Source organism: Tachypleus tridentatus, chromosome 9 (genome assembly GCF_004210375.1).
Source record: "Tachypleus tridentatus isolate NWPU-2018 chromosome 9, ASM421037v1, whole genome shotgun sequence".
Lineage (NCBI taxonomy): Eukaryota > Metazoa > Arthropoda > Merostomata > Xiphosura > Limulidae > Tachypleus > Tachypleus tridentatus.
The window spans coordinates 135,378,748-135,401,688 of record NC_134833.1 but is presented as its reverse complement, the minus strand read 5'-3'; the positions used below and the strand labels follow the sequence as shown (position 1 = coordinate 135,401,688).

At 35.3% G+C, this 22,941-nt stretch overlaps 2 protein-coding genes across 3 annotated transcripts in view; both read left to right on the top strand.

Annotated features, from left to right (window-relative positions):
* LOC143226439 (proton myo-inositol cotransporter-like) overlaps positions 1-22,941 on the top strand; it is a 120,502-nt gene that overhangs the window by 61,682 nt on the left and 35,879 nt on the right. The gene's annotated exons all lie outside the window — the stretch shown is intronic.
* Positions 15,866-22,941, top strand: part of LOC143226440 (proton myo-inositol cotransporter-like) — a 42,955-nt gene continuing 35,879 nt past the window's right edge. The window contains exons 1-2 of one of the 2 annotated variants that reach the window (XR_013014621.1): positions 15,866-16,382; positions 16,976-17,135. Coding sequence is in view for 1 of the 2 variants with exons in the window: in XM_076457393.1 (XP_076313508.1) it covers positions 15,986-16,382; positions 16,976-17,135 (557 nt within the window). In the remaining variant the exon portion in view is untranslated. The remainder of the gene's footprint in view (positions 16,383-16,975; positions 17,136-22,941) is intronic. The other variant, XM_076457393.1, reaches the window with a different exon arrangement.

The following is a 22,941-nucleotide window of genomic DNA, read 5'->3' as shown; positions in this document are numbered from 1 at the left end:
TCAACTGTCACAAAGTCAGTTTAATGGATGGTGCTGCATGTCACCTACGAGCTTAGAAATGTCCGACTTGATGTTTGACGTTGAAAGACGTAATACTGCTTTCAGATGATCATCAGTCAGCTGATTGCAAGTGTTGTTTTTGTTCAGTTTCATATGTGAGAAAGCCTGTTCGCAGCAGTACGTGTTGCCAAACATGCTGGTGTGGACAAGTGCGTTCTCTTTTAGATTAGCAAATGTATCAGGCAACGTTTTGTTGAAGTCAAGCAAACTGTTTTCTCGGTAAATAGCACGCAGTTCATCAGTTGCCTGGAGATCAGTAAGTTCGAGCTGAGATTCTGCTGACAAGTCATCCACTGACACACTGAACGGATCAGTAAAAAGTTTCATCAACAATCTGCATTGATCAAAGTCATGAAACCGTGCATTGAAGGATTGAATCAAGGTATCAGCTTCCCAACATAAACTTGTGTGTCAATGTGCTGATTCTTCTACAGCTGTAACTGAAAAGTGGGAAAGTGCACGAAGTTGCCTGATGCTGCTTGCTGCCGAAACAACTGCAACTTTATCCTGAAAGCTAAGACGTGATTTGCAAGCTCACAGACAAGCTGATTTTTGCCTTGCAACTTCAACTTCAAATCATTCAAGTGTTGTATCATGTCAATCAGAAAGGTCAAATCAGTTTGCTATGCTGGATCAGTTATGAAAATCACTTCTGTGTCTTTGTTCTTGCTTCTGAGGAATTCTATCACCTCATCAATCAACTACCAGAATCTTCTGATCTGAGCATCTTCCCTCGACTCAGCCAGCGTACTTTACAGTGATACACAAGGTCACCATAGTCTGAATCAATTTCTTCAAGAAGACTTCGAAAAAGACAGTGATTGAGCCCTCCTGATTTGATGAAATTAATGGTTTTTGTCACTAATGCCATCAGTGCCTGATAACCAAGTTCTTTACTGCACAGGTTCTATTGGCGAATAATACACTGCAACTTCACCAACTGTCTGTTCTGCTTTCCTCGATGCCTCAACAACAGTGCTACCAGCCCGCTACTTTCTCTGGTTATGGCTGGTGCTCCATCAGTTGTCACACTTACCAGTTTCGTGATATCCAATGAAACACTACTACACAGTCGTACTGTCTCCTCGAATAGAGCAGACCCAGTTGTCTGACCCTTCATGGAACCCATGCCGATTAGTTCCTATATGATATCAAACGATGACGACACACCACGAACAAAAACTAAACAACTGTGCTGTTGAACTGATGTCAGTCGGCTCGTCCGCTGCCAAAGAGAAGTAGACAAAGTTGGCTGCTTTATTTGTAAGCTGCCTTATCACATCTGCTGAGAGGTGTGAAATTCTTTGTTGAACTGTCACACGATTCACAGCCACCGTCTGTAGCTTGCGAACTACTTCCGGACACAATTTTTTCGATGCAGTAATCATACATTGCTTGACAAAATCACCATCAGTAAACGGTCAGCCAGATTTTGCTATCATCAACGAAATATCGTAACTGACCTCACATGCTGCACCTAAATCTGCTGACTGCTTTGAGCAAATGTTCTGCTGGTGATTCAGCGACCGCCGCATAGATTCAATTCGAGCTGTTCGTTCATCACCGACAACGTTGTGGAAATCTTTATGCTTCGACTCTTAATGACGCTTTATATTGGATACCTTTGCCACTGCTACTGTCGAATGACACAGTTGACAAATCACGTTCATCTGTTGTTGAACAAAACAGTATTACACAGTCCAAGCATCAGGAAACTGCCGGTTTTCGTCGACAACTTTTCTTTTACGATTAGCTGCCATTTTTGTTATGAAATAATATCAAAATAGGGTTCAAAAGTAAATCTCGAAGAACAATTGGAACGCGTGAGATTTCGTAATTATGGAAATATTTCGTCATTGCGCCAATGATTAAATGCCTATGCATTAACGAGATTTGCTTGTTAAATTTTCTTTATTGCTCGACACAAATATGGAACCATCCAGTATCTAATCTAATGCATATTCTTTTATAACACTTAATCTTCGCGCAGGCGCGAACTCTCTATGTTTGACTTTCCCGTTGGACATCGCGGGCCACTCGGCGACTTGTCGCGGGCTGGATTTTGTACATCACTGAGATACAAAATTTTGTCAGGGCGTTCAGTGCCCGTTTCAGTACTTCTAAGTGTAAATATAGATACAATATGTTGGACGTTTTAGTGTTGGAAGAATCAGTGTTTGTGATTTACTTACAAGCGTTAGTTGGCCATTTAGGACGTTTAGTAAATGATTCCAGTTTTCCATTTATCAATGTGTCATTCCACCTAGAAAACCCTGAATTAGTTTCAGTTGGGCAAAGTCTTACGATGAATGTCATACGAAATGTTGAAAACGAACTGAGAAGGTATTTGGAGCTACAACAGCTAACTGAATCTAACCGTGAACCTTCAGTAATAAAGCTTGATTGTGATAATTTATGGAACTTGACAGCATTATTTGGTATTTTATTAAATTTTCCAGTGATTTACTGGTATAATTTAGAGACCCAAAGAAAAGGTGATAATTGCTTAGGAATGACTACCCTTAGAGTATATCGCATGATTTGCCACATACATTTCACGGGAAGCTTAATACATTATGAAATTTTGTCATTTAGTGTACCCAAATGTGTTTATTCACAAATTCAAGAAAATATATGTTTGTGGTTTTTCATGCTTAAAAATATTGTATCAAGTTTATGCTGTGCATCTTTTAAAGATATTGAACTTATTAGTGAGGAAAAGGTTTTGCCCACTGTTGCCTTATAAATTGATGTATGAATTGAAAAATACCATTTTCACATTAGTTTTTTGAAAGTGAAGTATGTGTGCTTTCTAATATATGTTTATAATTTACTGAAAGTAATTATGCCAACAAGCATATATAGTGCTCCAATAATTAATACCACTAGCCATGATGTGCCACAATTTCCAAACACTGACTGAAATATTTTTTTATTACCTAGAGAGTAAGTTAGTTATTTCAAAGTGTAGTATGTGTGTTTTTAATACAAATTTGTGAACTCCAAAAGTTTCACAAATTTTGATTAACAATACCTACCTCACCATCAGCTTAAATCTTCTGCATGTTTAAAATTTAAAGAAAAGTAATTATACTAAAATGCAAATATGTTACCACGAGTGCTTATTTAGTCACAATTACAATACATTCACTAAATTTTTTTTTAATTACCTAGAGAGTAACCATCTTTTTCCCACTTTCACTATTATTTTTAACTCTTTAATTTCACTGTTCAGTTTAACTCAGCTTTGAATAGTTTGGAATCAAGTTGTATATAGTTTTCCTATACCCTATTGTAGTAGCCTTTAATCATAGTTCAAATTTTCATCAACGAGATTTTGATTTTAGTAGCTGTTCTCTTAACTGTTTTTGTCATATTGATTCCTTCTTGTAAAATAGAGGACCAAATTACATTTTGCAGTTTTGAGTAAACTTAACCACGATAATATAAAGTGAGAATAATGCTCTTATTTTTAAACTCAAAATTGTCACAAACAGACTACAGATCACAGTCAGTTTTTCATCACAACGAAATTCCAAACCTAAAGTTTGAGGGATAAGTGAGCCACATGATTTCTTCTTTTCTACACCTCAAGTAGGCTACTTTATACTTGAACATTATTTTGCACATTCAAACTAATAACTAGCTAGTTCCTTTTAAGTACCCATTCTGTTTACAAGAGTGTTAACTAAATGTAATGTAATTATTGAATAAATATATATTCTCTTCCTAGTTGTAGAAAAGTAAATTATAATAGCTTTCTACTGCTACACCTGGACTTCAGAGTCATAGAAACATTTGTCTTAACCCTCCTCTGCAAATTACCTATAAAAGAATGAAGAAAAACACAAGTAAGTTTGAGAAATATTTTGATATATATACTAAATGAAGGTAATATCCTGCTTCACTAATGTCAGGCTCTTATGTAATATATATTTGGAAAGTTTAAGACATATTTATGAGTGCTGCAATTTTGGTCAGAAGAATTATCCATTGGATACACTACATCACAATAAAACATTATGAAAAACATTTCAGAATATAGCGTAATAAAGATATATTCACTTCTAGTTACAAAAAGGGTAAAATTATACATTTTCAACTGCCACGCTATATGGAGGAAACAATATTTCCTCTAGGAATTTAAAAAATGCTTAACTTTCTTTAAAAAGTAAAACATAATTTTAAGAGAATTGTAATTTTTTTTAATTCAAAAGATTAGTAAAAGCATTACAAGATTCTAACTTGACTCCTTATGGTTTATGTTAGCACTATGAAAACAATGTTATGTCCACTAGGATGTTTCTGCATCACCCTTATGAAAAAGATTTTCATCTCAATAAGTAAGAAAGTATACATAGGAATTACTAGACATGTGCATTACACTCTTTTGTTAAATGTGCCTTATGCTTATTTCTCATTTAGCTTATAAATGTGCACAACAAGCATTGGTGCCTGTGTTAACGTACAGGATTTGGAGAATGTTTATCTTATGCTAGTATATGTTGTTGAAGTCATTGTTTCACATTACTGGACTCTCCATTGCATGTTGGAGAATGTTTTTACTAGCACCAGTCTGTAAATGTTAAGAAAACGTCTGAAAATTCCGACTTCTCTACTTCTAAAAGTGACCAGGTTATGTGGATGACAGTTGCACTCTGGAAGTTTTGATTCTATCTGACTACATTTATAGTAGATGATTCTCTCTGTTCAGTTCAGATTAGACTTGAATTCATTGGATATGTTTCTAGTTATCAGATGTAAAATTGTGGTGATATTATACATTTGTGTACATGCTCAACTGATTCACCTTGTGTTATACACGAAAACATTGTTTTATCCAACAGTCAAACTTTATATCCAGTCATCACTTCAGTTATGTCAGAATTAAGATTAACTTTCTCATACTTTTTCTTTCTACCCTCTAACAAGTTAGAACTACAGACACTGGATATGTTGGTCGTCTTTCTCTGACGAAGTGGTCATCTGATGCTTCATCAGGAATGTTAATTATTTGGCTGAGTGATGAAAGTTCTTCAGAACAATCTATAGACAGCTTGCTGGAATAATTTCTTTCAAATGTGTACAACAGCTCCATGAATAGCTAGTGTAACTTGTGCTTTCAGTCAGTGCACAATATAAATGGTAACAATGTAGTGAATCTGAATAGAATAGAACTTGTTTTAATGGGTTTGCTTTATTTATTTTTCTGTGGTACTAACTGTTATGAGTGAATGGGTTTGTGTGTGGCAATGCAGTAAGTTTGCTAGTTAACTACAAGTATTGGCTAAGGAAATAAGTATTCGTTAATGTATACCACTGAATTTGGCTTAAACTGGTATAAGATGGTAATGGTGTGAATGTTAATCCAACCTAGGAAAATCATAGCAAACAAATGTTGGTTCACTTAAGTTCTGCCAAATTACTTATTTCATAATGCCTTAAATTAAGTTTAGTGAGAGTACAAATGTTATTCTTGGCTAGGAGAATTTGAGAATGAAAATATTGGTTCAGTTGAATTTTGTGAGACTACTTGTTTCATAATGCAAATTAAGTTAGGGTTTACAGGTCAAAAATGGCAGCATACTAATACACCATAATTACATAATCATTGATAAGTAGTTCACACTAGCAGCACATATTGGTTATTAAAGTAATGAAGTACTATATCAGAGGTGATCTGTCTGAAACTGCTAACATTTGTGATGTATTGTTGAGTTATGTGTATGTGGCATTATATGCATTTAGTGTTACAAATGCATGTTAAAAATTACACAAGAAGACTATTCATTAAAAATAAATTAGTAAGCAACACTTGAGTAAATTAAAGCACTTGATCAGGATATAAGATCTCGAAGTATAAGGTTAATTTTGACTGTTGGCCTGTGAAGCATTGTTTAAAAATATGGAGAATATTTTAGTTTTGAAACTGAAATATTTGGCAGGTAGTGATTTTTATAGAAAAGGTTTACTTACAACTTTCAAATTCTCATATGCCACAAATATATGGAATGCTAAACAATCCATAAAACAAATGTTTCTTTGCAGCATAATGTTTTTGCATTTAAGACTTATAACTATTAAAAGTGATGATTTAGCTGTTACTACTATAATTAGAAAACATATTTTCCTTGTGAAATGTAATTCCCAAACAATGATAGTGTACACAGTTTTCTGTTTGGTTGTGAGTAAATGTTTTTCAGTCATGCAGATTGAAAATATTCCTTAAAAAAAGGAATTATTGTCTTATCACTTCAGTGCAAGGTGCAGTTATTATGCACAAGAATACAGACCATACACCAGACAATGATAGTAAATAGTATTGAATAACTGGCTACTCTGTCGTGTTTCATTGCAACCTGAAGATGAGAGCCACAAGGCAGGCAAGTCTGCCTAAGAATTACCAATAATGCATCAGCTGATAAGGTGCTCCAATGGTCATAAGCAACCTCAAGACAAAAAACAATGCTGATAGTCTTTGATTAACTTTACAAAAAATTGAACAAAAGCCTTTCCCACTTCTTTTGGTTTGGAGGTAGTCTTGATCATGGATAGGACATTGTCTCTCTGGTTGGTGAATACCTAAGTAACCTGTAGGGACTGTTCCTCTGGTCTTAAATGCCCTCATAATACTTAATCATATAGGCTCCAACTATGCTAAGTTTCAGGGGAAACCTTATTGTCCTTTCTGTGTGTTTCAGACAGCATTTTAGTCATCTTGGGCTTGCTCATGGTTGCAGGGTGATGGTTATTAATCACCTTCACAGCATCAGCAGAAGTTTGGGATCTAAGAAAGGACTATCTGTTGACCAAAACAATCTTGCTGTAGGCTCTCTTACCCTTGATCCATATTCAACCTCCTTTAGCTTATACACCCTTCAACTTGTGGAAAATACCATCCCAACAAAATCAGATGCTTTGTTTACTTAATAGAGTGTTGGAAAATCCAGCTTCACACCAACGTTAAAAAAACATAAATACCTGTAATAATAACATCTGTGTTCACTCTATCAAAATTTCACCCTGTTGCTCCATGGTATTTTTCAGTACATGGATTTCTCACAGAACAATACATTGGAACCACTGAACAGGAGTTCTGTTCAATACTAGCTGCAGAATATAGTTCTCTTACTTTCCAACTTCTAAGTTCATAACATAAAAGTTTCAACACATTTCGTATGAACCCATGTAAGATAAAAAGAAAAGATGTTCAAATAAAAAATAGCTCTCAATGTTAAAATCTGTAAGCTAAAATGTAAACTACAAGTTAGATCTAATTAAAAGCTAAATCTTTACAAATGTTAAATATACTTTATCAAAATTTTGGATGTTTTAAGAATCTGCCTAACAGGGTAGAATGTGGTTTTAAATACTAATGTACAGTATATAAGCAAAAGAATGTTACTCATGATGTGCACGTCACACTCTTAACCTGGTACCATCTGATTCTCTTACAGAAAAGACAAACCTGTATTTGAAGGTATCATGAATGAAGTGTCTGTCCTGCAAAAGAACATGCGTAATGACCAGTTAATAAATCCTAGTGTTGTGTGCAGCTTCAGTAAGGAAAGGTTGTTTACTTGAGTGATACCATATGTCCAAACTGAAATGAAATAAAAATGTATGCATTATCTTTGGAAGTAGCAAATCTGTGCTGTCATTATGTACCACACTTGAAAGTGTAGTTCTTAGCTGCTTGTATAAGATGATCAGATTTTCAAATTATAAAACCAGGACTCACTCAGATTTTCAAGCCTTAAGGCTTCCATCATTTTAGGGATTATTATGAACAGTTAATTATGCTCATAAATGTCTAGTGATAAGAATACTTTTACTTATATTAATGGTGCTTCAAATGCCTCTCTGACGAACGATTTTTTTTTATCATCTTCTTGTTGGTCAGGAGTTTGTCCTAAAATTTTGAGCAGCTGTAATTTATGTTCACCCCTGAGTTATTTTAACCAGTTTCATCACAGCTTTAAAATCAAGTATATGCTGTAAATAGCACCTGTCAATTTGCATTTGTCTCTCTTTGATGTAGAGGGTACAAAATTATGTTCTCAGTTAAATTATGTAATCATGTTACTACAGTCTGCCTTTAGCCAACTATAGGGACAGGAGAAAAGACTATACCAAATCAATTAATGCTGTGCTCAGCATGGCCAGATGGATAAGGCACTCGACTCGTAATCCAAGGGTCGCGGGTGCGAATCCCCGTCACACTAAATATGCTCGCCCTTCCAGGAGGTGTTATAATATTCGTTGGAAAAAATAGCCCAAGAGTTGGCAGTTGGCTGTGATAACTAGCTGCTTTCCCTCTAGTCTTACACTTACATTAGGGACGGTTAGCGATGATAGTCCTCGTGTAGCTTTGCGCAAAAGTAAAAAAAACAACACAAACATTTAAAACTGTTTAATAACTTCCCTACTTTTATCTATTGAATTACAGTTTTCAGAAATTTCAGTATTAAATACAAATATAACAATTTACAAATTACAGCCATGAAGAAAATTGACTGAGTGGAACGGCCTTTCCTCTGTCGAGATACGAGGAAGAGATCCAGTGGCTGTGAAAAGATTAGTCAAAGTCGAATGGAACCTGTCGAGGGTATGAAAAGACCTCAATAGTCTGTAGTCGTCAAACTTGGAAGCACAACTGACAGGGTTAAAGTGAACATAACGATGCACCAAACACTTTCTGGAGTAAATGCGAATTTTGTATTTTTTAATTTAATTTTAATTTTTTAATTTGTAATTTTAATTTAGTATCTTCATAAGCAATGAAATGCTTTCGTTGCATGTGTAAAAGAACAATATTTCAAATATTTTGTAAGTATGTATTTATTCCTTTTAATTTGGTATACAAATTGTAAGTTAAATGCAACACGAGTGTCTCCACGGTAAGCTCTTTTTTTTTTTTTTTTACTAAATGTTTATTTTATATGTTTTTCAAGTAAAGCTTTATTGCGTTGTTTGCTTTGTTAACTGGCCTGGCATGGCCTAGCGCGTTAAGGCGTGCGCTTCGTAATCTGAGGGTAGCGGGTTCGCGCCCGAGTCGCCCTAAACATGCTCGCCCTCCCAGCCGTGGGGGCGTTATATATGTGACGGTCAATCCCACTTTGCGTTGGCAAAAAGGTAGCCCAAGAGTTGGCGGTGGTTGGTGATGACTAGTTGCCTTCCCTCTAGTCTTACACTGCTAAATTAGGGACGGCTAGTACAGATAGCCCTCGAGTAGCTTTGTGCGAAATTTAAAAAACAAACAAACAAACTTTGTTAACCACCACAAACTTTATTTATGTTAAACGATTTAGTCTTTCGTGTGTAGTTATTTTTTCTTTTTTACTACCCCTCGGTGTGGATTCCTGTACGTGGTGAGGGGACCTCCCAGGGAAGGTTCTGTTCTGTCTGGTTACCTTCTCTGGGATCTAAACATCCACCCACGTGTTTGCCGTGCGTGGCGACCCGTGAAGGGGAGGAGAAGATCCTGGTGGTTGAGGGGTCCAGCCCTAACATACCACTTTGGCCTCCAATTCCTGTAGACGGGCGGCCTTTGGGTGGCCCCCCCTTGGGTCAATCGGCTGGTCCACTTGGGCTAGAGTCAACCAAGTACTAGTGTTGGAAGTTCTCAACGGGTGTTGTGGACATTGTGCCTGATGCTGGTGTTTGGGTATAGTGCTCACGAAACCCTGGCGTTGCTGCATTGTCCTTGAATGACTTTGTAGTGCGTCCCCTCGTAGGGCTCCATGATGGGTGGGGTCACTGGGTACCGAAATTTTTCTTTTTTTCCTATGGATCCTCCTTCAAAAACTTTAAATACAATCGTGAGAAAACAGTCAATGGGTAAGCGACCACGTCTTGAAGACTCTGAACAGCAATCTTCTACATCTGTGACACACGTACCCCATTTTCTTTTATTACATTCTCTTTCGGAAAAACCTTTAGGGCAATTGTCCCCCTTTTTTATTCAGAAGGAACTAGAGGTACTTGCTGGCTCTCCAAAGTCAGTAAAGAAGCTTCGATCTGGAGATATATTGGTTGAAACATCCACATCCCAACACAGTGAACTCCTCTTGAATTCAAAGGCAATTGGGGATATACCTATTGAGGTTACACCTCATGCTACTTTGAATTCTTCATGAGGAGTTATTGTTGAGAGGGATTTGAAGAACGTCCCCGAGTCAGAGATTCTCGCTGGTCTCTCCACTCAAGGAGTTTCTGCAGTGAGGCGCATCTCCACTCGCAAAGATGGAGTTACACTGCCAACAAATACCCTCGTTTTAACATTTACTTCACCACGTGCACCTGCCACCATCAAGGCAGGTTATCTCATTTGCAGGGTTCGGCCATACATACCAAACCCTCTTCGATGTTTCCAATGTCAGAGATTCGGCCACTCAAAGACATCTTGTCGTGGTTCCCTGACATGTGCTCGTTGTGGAGGCAAGGACCACGATGCCTATGACTGTGACATGAACCCACATTGCGTAAACTGCAATGGTTCTCACCCCTCTTACTTTCATTCTTGCCCAAAATGGTTGGAGGAAAAAGAGGTGCAGCGTTTGAAAACGACACATAACATTAGTTATCTTGAGGCTCGGAAATTGCTGTCCACAACTCCATCTCGGACATATGCTGCTGCACTTCATTCCACAACTATAGTGGGAGTGCAGACAGATCTCTCTGTGCCTTCAAGAGAATCGTTTTCAAAACAAATGAAAAGCCTTTTGACCTCCGTGGTTAAAAAGGTTGATGAATCGACTTCCACACCCATCTCTGTTCCTCCCATACCTTCCAACAAACCTCAAGGTCCACGTCCTTCAGTTTAAAATATAGGCATTTCTTCTGATACATCTTTTTCTCCCACCACAAGAGACAAAACAATTATTCGTTCGCGTCCTCAGTCACTGGATTCCCCTTCCAATAACAAAAACCTGCCCACTCGACCCAGAGCAGGATCCATGGAGGTTGATAGACCTCCTCCGACTAAAGACAGTAAAGAAAAAAGACGTGGTCGTAAACCGAAGGGTTTTCCAGCCACTTCACCTATTCGTTCTTAAAAAATGGCCACCTTGATACAATGGAACTGTCGAGGTTTACGTTCTAATCTGTGTCATATCAAAACGCTGATTGCTTCCTACCATCCTGTTTGTCTTTCCTTAAAAGAAACATTTCTCAAACCTGGTCCGTTTGGCCTTCGCATCCGGGCGCAATTGGATGAATTGGGTCTGTCCTTGGATAACATAGCAGATTCCACAGGTCAGCTCATCCCATTGTGGCTTATTACAGCCCCCAAATGTGACCTTTCTTTCAGTCATCTGAAAAAGGCAGATACTCCAGATTGGAAGTACCGTCTTTTATTTAATGAACATCTTTCAAACAATTATTTCGTTCCCATTTATACAGATGGTTTCAAATGAGGTAATTCAGTGGGCTCTGCTATGGTTTGCTGCGGTTCGGTAGTTGCGCGTAGAATCCCCTCTACAGCTTCTGTGTTTACTGCTGAACTGTATGCCATATCTCTTGCCCTGGATCATATTGCAGCTGAGCAGTACTCCAACTGCACTATTTATACTGACTCGCTTAGTTCTATACTGGCCTTGGAATCGCTACACGTTGGCTCACACTCTGTTCTCGCTGATATTCAAAACCGACTGGCCCATTTCTCATTAACTGCTACTTCTATCCAGTTTTTCTGGATACCAGGCCATGTTGGTATTCGCAGGAACGAGCTTGCAGACACGGCAGCTAAATCTGTCTGCTCCGGCACTATTACAACTGTGCCTATTCCGTACATGGACTATGGTCTTGTATTCAAGACTCGGCTTCATGCCAGCTGGCAGTCCACATGGAGTGAGCAACGCGACAAGATTTTTCAAATAAAACCCTGTATTGGGCTTTGGCCATCTAGCTTCCGTAAAGTTCGGAAGGAGGAAGTTGTTCTAACTAGACTACGCATTGGTCACAGTTTTTTAACTCATCGTTTTCTTTTATCTGGAACTGATGCACCAATGTGTAGTTTGTGTAACACTCAAATCACTATCAGCCACATTTTACTTTCTTACCGTCGTTGCGAATTGTAACGACAACATATTTTTTCCCAGGGTCAGTCTGTAACATTGGACAGTGTTATTGGTGATGGTGACACTGTCCACCTTGATAAAGTTTTTAGTTTTTTAATGGCCATTAATCTTTTTAATCTCATTTAAGTGTTGCATATTTATTCATTACACCTTTTTAATTGTGGTTCCTTTTTCACAGTTTCATTCTCTATAGCTCAATTTAACATTGAAAAATGGCAAGAACATTAAATAACTCGACACCAGGACTGGAAAGGCCAACTTCAGGTGACTAACGCTGCTGATTGAACTATCCGTTTGAACTACTCGTTAGTCGTCCTGGCGAGTTGTTATTACACTTTTGCTGCATGTCATTTAACACTTTTATTACTTTACTTTTAGTACTGGCCATAATGACACATGACCCAGAACCAGGACTGGAAAGACTAACTTCAGGTGACTGACGGTGGTTCTTATACTTACCTGTTAGTCTTCCTGGTGGGTTATGATCATTACCATTCTGCTACAGGAAGTCCTTTAAAACTTTGTAGCCTGGATGTCAACATTGGTTTTACGCCATTTTCTGTTTTAATTGCTGTTTTGTTTTTACCTTCATTTACTTTTACAAATTTTACTCCATTTACTTTACTTTTACCTTTTTACTGGACATTTGGCTACTCATTGTTACAATTTTGCTATGTATCTTTTAAAACTTCTATTATTTTACATTTTGATAATGGCTGCTATGACACATAACCCGGAACCAGGACTGGAAAGGCCAACTTCAGGTGATTGACTGTGGTTCTTGAACTTACCTGTTAGTCTTCCTGGCGGGTTATGATCATTACCATTTTGCAAGAGTAAGTACTTTACAACTTCTTTTATTCTGCTTTCTCTCTTAACATTGTAGACTAGGTGTCAACATTGATTTTATACTTTTTCTGTTTTTCAATGATGTTTTGTTTTACCTTCATTTCCTTTTATGTATTTTACTACATTTACTTTATTTTTACCTTTTTACCGGACGTTTGACTCAGATAGCCTAGCTGCTTTGTGCCATAAAAAACTAAATCAATCAATCAATCTTTTTTTACTAACGTGACTGATATAAAGCATCCTTTCTATATTTTCATGTAATGAGTTTTATTTTACTGTGTGTATTTAAATTATCTGCTTGCCATTACAAAACGCCTTAATTCTACCAGTTTTGGTAACTACTGTATTAGAATGCCCCTTTTAGAATGTGGAAGCTCTGAATCATTGTTAAAGTTCTGATTTAAAATGTTATTATCGTTAAAAGTAAAAACAAAAGCAATTAGAGTGATTCCATACCTCGTCCCGCCGCCCAGTTTTCGAAATTTCTTGTATTTATATTGACAACGCAAGATTTCTCCTTCAGAAACTCAAAAACCCCTTCTCAGATCCAGAATGATCAATGATCCAGACCACGTTTTTAGTGTGATGAGGAGTTTCAACCCTAATGTGTCTATAAAATTTGGTACACATCCGATTTCATTCTACAGAGTTATTAACCAAAAAACTGTGAAAATGCCCCATTTCTTCCATTATAAAAAATGTTTGAAAATGACGCAGATCCAGACTAAATTTGGGGAGGATTGTTTCATATTACCATGGAATCTAGATTAATAGAATCTTGTCATCAACCTCATGTACTTTGTACAGCTGTTTTAAGCATCATTATCTTATCTAATTGCTCAAACTGATATCGTGTAACGCGAAACGTTGTTTAATTAGGAAATTTTCATAAAATTTAGCTAATTTCTGTCTGTTATCACAGTTATATCCAGAGCTTTAAATAATTATCTATTTTTCATCAAAGTCCATAGAGGCTGATTCAATTACTTTAGAATAAAAAAGAAAAGATGATATTTTGTGTTATGTTATTATAATAGAGTTTGTGATAATTTCACTTTAACAATTGCTACTAGTCGTTCTTTATCATTAACAATTATGCAATTTAGATGTAAAGAATAATCCATCGACGTGTATTTAAATCCCGACAGAAGTCTTAAAACATTACACGCAGATATTCTAATGCAGTAATACACAATTTTAAAAAACGATACAATTTCACAATGTTCTAGTAATTTGGCGCAATTATAACAATTGAATGTACACGTTACACAACGTATTATTAGCAAACAATTACATAAACAAATTTACCATAAACTCTCGCTTTGAGAAATAACTGTTATTGTTTTTGAATTAAGCACAAAGCTGCGCAAACGGCTATCTGTGATCTGCCCACCACGGGTGTCAAAATCCGATTTTTAACATTGTAAGTCCGCAGATATGCCGCTGTGTCACTGAGGGGCCTAGAAATAAGTGAATAAAACACCCGCACTATAAACTATCCATATCATAACGTTCGCTTTCATTAAACTTGGTGAAACAGTTACGAACATCTAACAGCTACATATAGTTTTGAGCACAAATAAGCTTCGTTATATCATGTAAATAGAACTATAAAGCGATTGTTGGATTTGAGATTTAAGCATTTCTTGCATGTTTTATTTTCGTACAAAGAAGGAGTTGAGAATTGTGCTAATCTTATATTCATTTGAAAATTACCCACTATGTAAGTAATAGCCTAGTTCGTGAGATTATACATTATATAAAGCTCCCCAGTGGCTCAGCGGTATGTCTACGGACTTACAACGCTAAAAACCGGGTTTCGATACCCGTGGTGGGCAGAGCACATATATTTCATTGTGTAGATTTGTGCTTAATTCAACAACAACAACAACAACGATATATAAGCCAGATCTTCGACATTTCTTACTGAATTCCGTTTCCCCCCCACAGCAAAATCTCTGGCATCGGATCTGTAGGTCCCAGCCACATTCTGAAAAGGGCCATTTACTCAGTTATTGGTTATCCAGCCATAGTAAATAGTAAAGTATACTGGCCAGCCGCCAGTGTACTCCATTCTCGGGCCAAGGTCTGGCTCACTTCACTTATGCTGCTCTCGTCCAGTTCTCCTGTCTTTCCTCTCGCTCATAAATACCCCACTCCACTTTAAAAATATTAAAAAGAAGTAAAAGAAAAAACCCCACGGATATTTTAACAATTTCTCACGTAAGGGGACGAAGAGGAACCACAACGTTCCTGAACACCCCAGTTGGAGAGAGAATTCTTCTGATTTCTCTCTCTCTAAACTAAACCCCTGCCACGTTAGTTTGCGTTTCTTACTGAACATAATTTCACAATAACTTTATGTAGATAGTACATTACTTTGCTATAACAAAACATAAAAAAACTTATGCTAATTTGAGCCATATTAAACTATATTTAATGCACAGTTACTTCCAGATTTAAACCAGCAGATAGCTCGATATGGTTTTGCTATAGGAAGAAAACACACAAATTTAAACACTTAACATTTGTTTTTTACTTTTTTTAAGGGGGTATATGTCCTGGATCTCTGGCATCAACATGTTGGTTGTTTATTGGCTTTTTTATCTAACAAATTAGAATTCCAGTTTCAAACAGTATGCATGCGTATAGGCCTGACATACAATATGATTTGTATTTATTTGTCATAATAAAATTTTTGTTCTTTTATTTACGTTTATATACATGCTTCTTATCTTACACATAAAGAAAAGAAACCCATTGAAGTTAACTCGTATGGAACTGTAAATTCCCTCCACCTGAAGATCGCTATAAGTGTTTGATTCTTCAATACAATGTTTGAGATAACTGTAACGCCGCCTGTGATAGGTATCGAGATTAAAAACTGCGTATTTTCATTCGGCTTTTGTTTTTGGTTAATCAGAATATTATATCGAATTTAGATTTGCCCATGTATATCGTTGTCTATTAAACTATTATATACTCCAATTAAAATGTCAGCACACATAATCAATGAAGAAAGTAAGAATTTAGTTGCAAAAGACAACGGAAATCATCATAACCTTCCCATATATATGTACTTGTTAACACTACTTTCAGCAATAGGAGGTCTTTTGTTTGGGTATGATACAGGAGTTGTTTCTGGAGCTATGATACTTTTGAGGGATTATTTTAGCTTGAACCATGTGTGGCAGGAACTTATTGTTAGTGTAACAATTGGAGGAGCTTGGGCATTTTCTTTGGTTGCAGGCATACTGTCAGAGAAATTGGGGAGAAAACCAGTAATATTGATAGCAAGTGTTGTTTTTACTGCTGGAGCCATTGTAATGGGGTTTTCAGTTACTAGAGAAATGCTTTTAGTTGGACGTTTAACTGTTGGAATTGGTATAGGTAAGTTTTAACACATCCTTCTAAATTAAAAGTAATACTTCCTTTTAGCATTTTAGTTTTCAAACCAGTAAAACAAAGTAGCTCAGAATTCAGTCTTTAATATGTTATTACAAATTTTTGCCACTTACTAGTTACAGAGCATTAGCATAAAATGTACTCTAATGTTGAAGGTACAGAGAAAGAAGAAATCACTTTGAAGTTTAAGATATAAAACAGTTACGTGTCAGTTTTTCACATGATTTAGTGAAATTCATTGAAAGATTTTATTTTCAGTATCCTTCAATATCACCATTATTTCATGTCAGATTTATTTGTTGTTATATCTGCAAACAAAAAAAAACAAAAGTATATTGAGTATTTACCTCACTGAAACTTAATGTAAGAGACTAATTTTTATTTTTGCATGGTGCACAGAGCTTATCAGTAATTATACACATAATTATCTTTTTATAATTAATATTATTCTTCTGTAAGATAACTTTATCATGTGGGCATTCTCACTCTTAATTATTATAAAATTGGCCACTACGTTTTCAGTGGATGATAATACTTACAGTTAAAATATTTAAACAAACATAACTTTTTCTTTGCAGGTTTGTCTTCAATGATTGTACCTATGTACATTGGTGAAGTTGCACCTTCTGGAAGACGAGGAACTTTGGTAACCCTGAATACTTGTTTTGTAACTGGTGGTCAGCTTATTGCTAGTATTGTAGCTGGTGCTTTCAGCACTGATAAAAAAAGTGGTTGGAGGTAGGTGTAACTAATAAAAAATTAATATTTAAGATTATTTAATGAAATGAAAACTGAGAGAAGTCCATTTAGCCTGTTGAAATTGTGTGTCTTACAAAAAGTGAATGAATGAAAACAATAATTATAAAATAACTCCACCTTTATTTAATTTTCAAATCAATTTTAATGCAGCTATTTGCATCTCTCTACCTATTTAACATAATGTGACAAGAATTCAAAATCAACAGCACAGCTCACATCATTGTACAAACTGTTACATAAGTTTATAGTTCTAACTCTCAAAAGGTTTTCCCTAAGAACAATTCTGCATAGGGCTTCCAAAGCTTAAAACATTTAATTAAATATTGAAACTTTTATTCCCAACCTTATCATTCCAACATTCAGATCAACACTCTAGAAACTTTTATAAGACCAAGAAATCTTATTCATCAACTTATTATTCTTATAAATAGAACTAGAAAATAGTATTGAATAACAGAAGCTCTCTAAATGGAATCAGACCTTACCTGCATTTTAATATCATTAGCAAAATTAGAAATTCTGTTATCTGAATAGCCATTCAACTCATTAAAATAAAAACAACAACAGAGGTTATAGAGAAGACCCCTGAAAAACTTCACTAGATACTTTATGTCAGTAAGAAACCTGTATTTTTTGTTGTTTTCTTTGCTTTCTATCAATAAGCCATTTTCCAGTCCATTTCCTGGATTTTTTTTGCCAGTTCTTTAAGCTTTAAATTACCAATCAGCCTCTTGTAATGCACATTACAGTGGCTTTCCAGAAGTTAAATTAAACAACATCAAAGGGATGTCTTTATTGAAAAGTTTAAAGACTTGGTTAAAACTTACATCAAATTAGTAAAACAAGAAGATTCTTTTCTGCAACCATGCTCAGAATCATTAATGCCAGTATCTCAAAGGTTTTTGTAAAGGACTTGTGACAGCAGATTTATTCTTAAGAAATATGTCTGAACTGCTTTAAAAACAACCATTTCTTCAAAATAAATGGCATTTAAAGTTTTCTCTACTATTAACAAAGTGATCAGATTAAAGAAAAATTTACTCGTATTTTTCGTTAAAAGCAGTGATATAAAAAAACTTTTATATTTTAGCCATGTTTTTCTTGTATAGTGAAGTTTTTTCAAAATCTTTTGAAAGACCAGTTTTATCCTCCACCTTGTTTTTATAATTATTGTAAAGAGAAAACTCTAAATCAAATTTAATATTTTTATCCAATTAAGAAACATTCATAATCCATTTTAGAGCTAATTATAGGTTTGGGCTGCTTTTTATTTGTCTCTATAAACCTTAGCATTATTGATTTTGGAAGTGAATTTCATATTTAAGAAGTTAGGAGTGTATCACCTGTTAGATACTGAATTTTATTAATATAACATACAGACAACAAGACCAAGGGAACATTTGGGTCTTCAAGACTGCCCTTGAACATTCACCTTGGTGAAAAATAAAGTTTAAACCAAACTTTCATTTTTCAGGAAATCTTAAATGCTTATCAGTTGATAGTTTCCAGTTACATAGATGGTAACTCACTTCATTAGTTACTCACTCTGTTAGAAACAAGCAACTGTTTTAACTGGAGCTTGACTTGTCTTTTTTTTTTTCAAATCCTACACTTTTGTCTTTTCATCCTGTTATTTTCAGAATACAATGGAAAGATTTCACATTCCTTAATCCCTTAAATATTCTCGTAAATATCATCAAGATCACATTTACCCCTCTCTTTTCAAGAGAAAATAAGATGACAGATCTGACTTTGTTCTATAAGATAACCTTTCTATCCACAGAATCATCCTAGCAGCCATCCTTTGATCTTTTTACAGTTACTCAATGAGATCAGAATTATACACAGTATTTCAAGTGAGGCCTAACTAGCAAGTTTTGTAGATAATAACCTCTTTGACTTTTGAACAATTTCTCAGTCAATTTGTTTAATTGGTTCCTATTAGTATTAAATGTGATCAAAACTGTGATAACCCAAATTCATTAATTTTTACATACTATAATTATTTTTACGTTACCCTACTTATCTTTAAGGCTGATAGAATTACATTTAAAACTATTATTTAACTTGTCATTGAAAATCTTCTCTTTCCAAACTTATCATTACCCTAGCTGTCATATCAATCTGTTTATTTCCTAAGCTCCCTAATTACTATGAAATTTTAGTTTAAACAAATTTTAATAAATATCTTAAATTTCCCCAAACATCTTACTACCTAACTTGCTTAAGTGGAATTCATTTCTGGCATAGAATCCACCATAATCTTGAACACTGTAATACAGGTCTAACTAGTCCACTTGTTGTTCTAAGGATGTCCTTGATAACCTTTTATTTAAATTGTGATCTTATTAAGTAAGTCATTCCTTTTTTAGCCTGATGGATTAATCTAGAAAGATCAACATGTCTATTTTCTTCTGTAAACCTAAAGAAAAAGTTTCTTGGTTGTGGTAACCATAATTAAATAACTGAACTGTCAACATGCACTTTAATGTTCTGTACATCATCATCTGGTAAGCAAATTCTAATTTTTTTGTTTTTTATTTCTTCAGTAGTTATTTTATCAGTATAACTTCATAAACCTGTTGTTCATCTTGTTTCTTATTGCAAACATCTAAAAGTTTCAAGTCCGTTAAATTATCACCTGAATGTTAAGAGAACGTGTCTATGTATTTTTAATCTTTTTACAATTGTGTGCTTTCATAACCATCCTAATTTAACCATTTCTTGTTTTGCTAACTCAGTTTTCAACTATAATCAGTTATATTACCTCTTCAAATGCACAGTCTTTCCCAAAGCTAGCCATCTCTTACTTACCTTTGAGTTAGCAAGCTCTGCAAGTGTGGCATACAGTGTCTTCCTAAGCTTTGTGAAAGTTGTGATCAACTAAAAATTGTCAAACTCAACCTAATCATAGTACTTATTGTGTCTTGTACACTCCTTTTTACTTACCACTGAAATGCATCTATCCATATGGATGTTAACAAGTCTTTATTCTATTGTATGTTTAACTAAAGTGAAGTGATTTCAAGGTTTAAAGATTAACATCAATATTCCAAATTGCCTAATTCTCATATTAATTAGTTGTACCACAGGTATCTAGTTACACGTAATTAAATGTTAGTTTAAATTAGCACTTACTTTAATAATTAAAACTGAAAATCAAACCAATAATGTGTATAGCTAATTAAATACAATGTTTTTATAGAGTAGAATGCAATTTTATGTGTTGGATACACTTACTGTTAGCAGTATTTTTGGCCACAAATTCAACAATAACTTACGAGAGTGCTAAATAACATTTTATAGAAATATTTTAATAATTAGAAATTAGAAACAAAAAAAGAGAGAATTCATGATGACAAGAAACCCCCTTGAAGTAAAAATTGTTATTCTGAAGATAACCTAATAAGGTCAAAACATTGTTTTCTACTTTAAAAAGTTTTGATACCCATATGAGCTGTATTGAGATCCAAAAAAAACAAAAAACATTTTGACCAAAAATGGAAATGAAAGTAAAAATAAAGAAATGACAGAGTAAACCTTATTTACAGTATCTGTAAGCCCCAATTATTTGCATTGTAAGTTTTGTAGATTTAATATTTCATGCTGTAGGAATATACCATGGGTTTCTTTCTTTCTCTAGTATTACTGTTTATTTTGAAATTATTCACTGTTTTGAATATATGCAGGTTTCTATATAACATTTGGTCAAGAAAACTATTAAGTTGATCTTGTTTCAAGTTATATTTCTTTCCTTGTTATATCAAAGTTGGTAACACTTGATAGGGTACATGGAAAACATTGCTTATAATAATTTTGTGTCAGGAGGTTGATAGCAGTGTTTTCAGCTGTTGTATTGGTAATATATATATGTACAGGTTATAATCTCACTTGTGTAGAATGAAATTTATCATTCACATATTACTGCATGAGGTACTGTGTAAATGTGAGGTTCTTCAAAGTTAAAATTCTTGCATGTAGTCAGTCAGACAGATGACAACATTGAATTGAAAACATTTGGAGAAAGGATGGATTGAAGATAAAACAAGTATATGTACCATTTTTGATGACACTTGAAATAAAAGTGTATCTCAGAACATCTGGTACGGGTATTAACACTTTTATTGATAAGCAGAGATCAATGTTTTGAACTTCCTAGGTCATCTTCAGGTTAACAAAAAAAGTTTGTTTCAAGATACACATACATATGCACAATGTTCTTATTTTAAGTCTAAATAAATATTCTTTTTAGTATATTTTAAACATTATGTTCAGCTTATTCTTTCTTTAGCTTTAACTTATCCAGTAAAATTTGGCACTGTTCTATAAAACTGTGTGCACTGTCTTCAGCTGGTATTCTTTGTTTACCATTTAAAAAAAAAAAACACTTCTGTGTTTAAGAAAATGCCATTTTCTACAATTCAAAGGTTGTATGACCTATAAGAAAAGTCAATCACCAATGAAGATAGGCTTTCAAGAGAGTAGATGCATTTAAAAGAAAAGAGAAGTTCTTTCTGGGATGTTGAACTTTTGTCATGGTTGGAAAGGTCTATGATTGAGTTTTCACCATGACCCATAGATCAGGAGGAAGAATTGCTAACATATGGTAGTTTATGGAAGATCCAAATTCACTTGATTAAAGCAAGAAGGAATCTTGAATTAAGTTCACAACCAGCATATTCTTTACCACCAGTTCCAAAGTCATTTGGGACAAGATTTAAAAGGTCAGTGGGCAATATCACTCTGCCCCCTTCTCGATTTTGCTCTGTGATGGCCAGGAAGTAACTGACACCCAGAGCATTGCTGATATTCTAGGTGAAAGCTTTTGCTGGGTATCTAGCTCTTCTTCCACCTTCTAAGCCATCAAGACTCGGTCAGAGCAATCATCTCTTTCCTTTTGAGCTGATTGTCTCTGTGACAATAAACATCCCTTTACACTGGTGGAACTCAAACTGGCCCTTCATCAGTTTGGCAGTATGTCGGTTGGACCTGATTATATATACTATTTGATGCTGCTCCATCTATCTCCTGCTTCTCTTGCTATCCTTCTGGTTGTTTTTAACCGGATCTCGCAGGAGAATGCTTTTCCTGATGCCTGGTGCCAGGCTATTGGCCTGCCTTTCTCCAAACCTGGGATGGATCCCAAGATTCCTTCAAACTACTGCTCAGTTGCTTTGATGAGCTATCTCTGTAATACCTTAGAGAGGATGGTTAATGCTCATCTTCTTTGGTTCCTCGAATCAAACAACCTCCTCTCGCTCACCCAGTGTGGGTTCCAATGACAGTGCTCCACCATGGACAACCTGATTCAACTTGAAACATCAGTTCGAGAAGCCTTTCTCAAAGGACATCTTCTACCAATATTCTTTGACATTGAGAAGGCTTATGATACAACATGGAGGTATGGCATTTTGCAAGACCTCCATATATATGAGTTATGTGGCTATTTGCCTATTTTTATTGAAAATGTTTTTAATGGACAAAAGATTCCAAGTTCGTATGGATTCGACATTTTTTCGTTCTTTTCTACAGGAACTTGGGAGTCCCTCAGGGCTGTGTTCTGAGTGTCACATATTTCAGTGTAAAAATTAATGCCATCACTGAACAACTCCCTCTCACTGTTGCAAACGGGCTTTATGTCGATGACATTCACATCTCATGTCAGTCATCGAACATGAGGTATATTGAGCGACAGTTACAGAATGCCCTCAATTGTTTACTGAAGTGGAACATGGCAAACAGCTTTACTTTTTCTCTCTCTCTAAAACCGTTTGCATGCACTTTT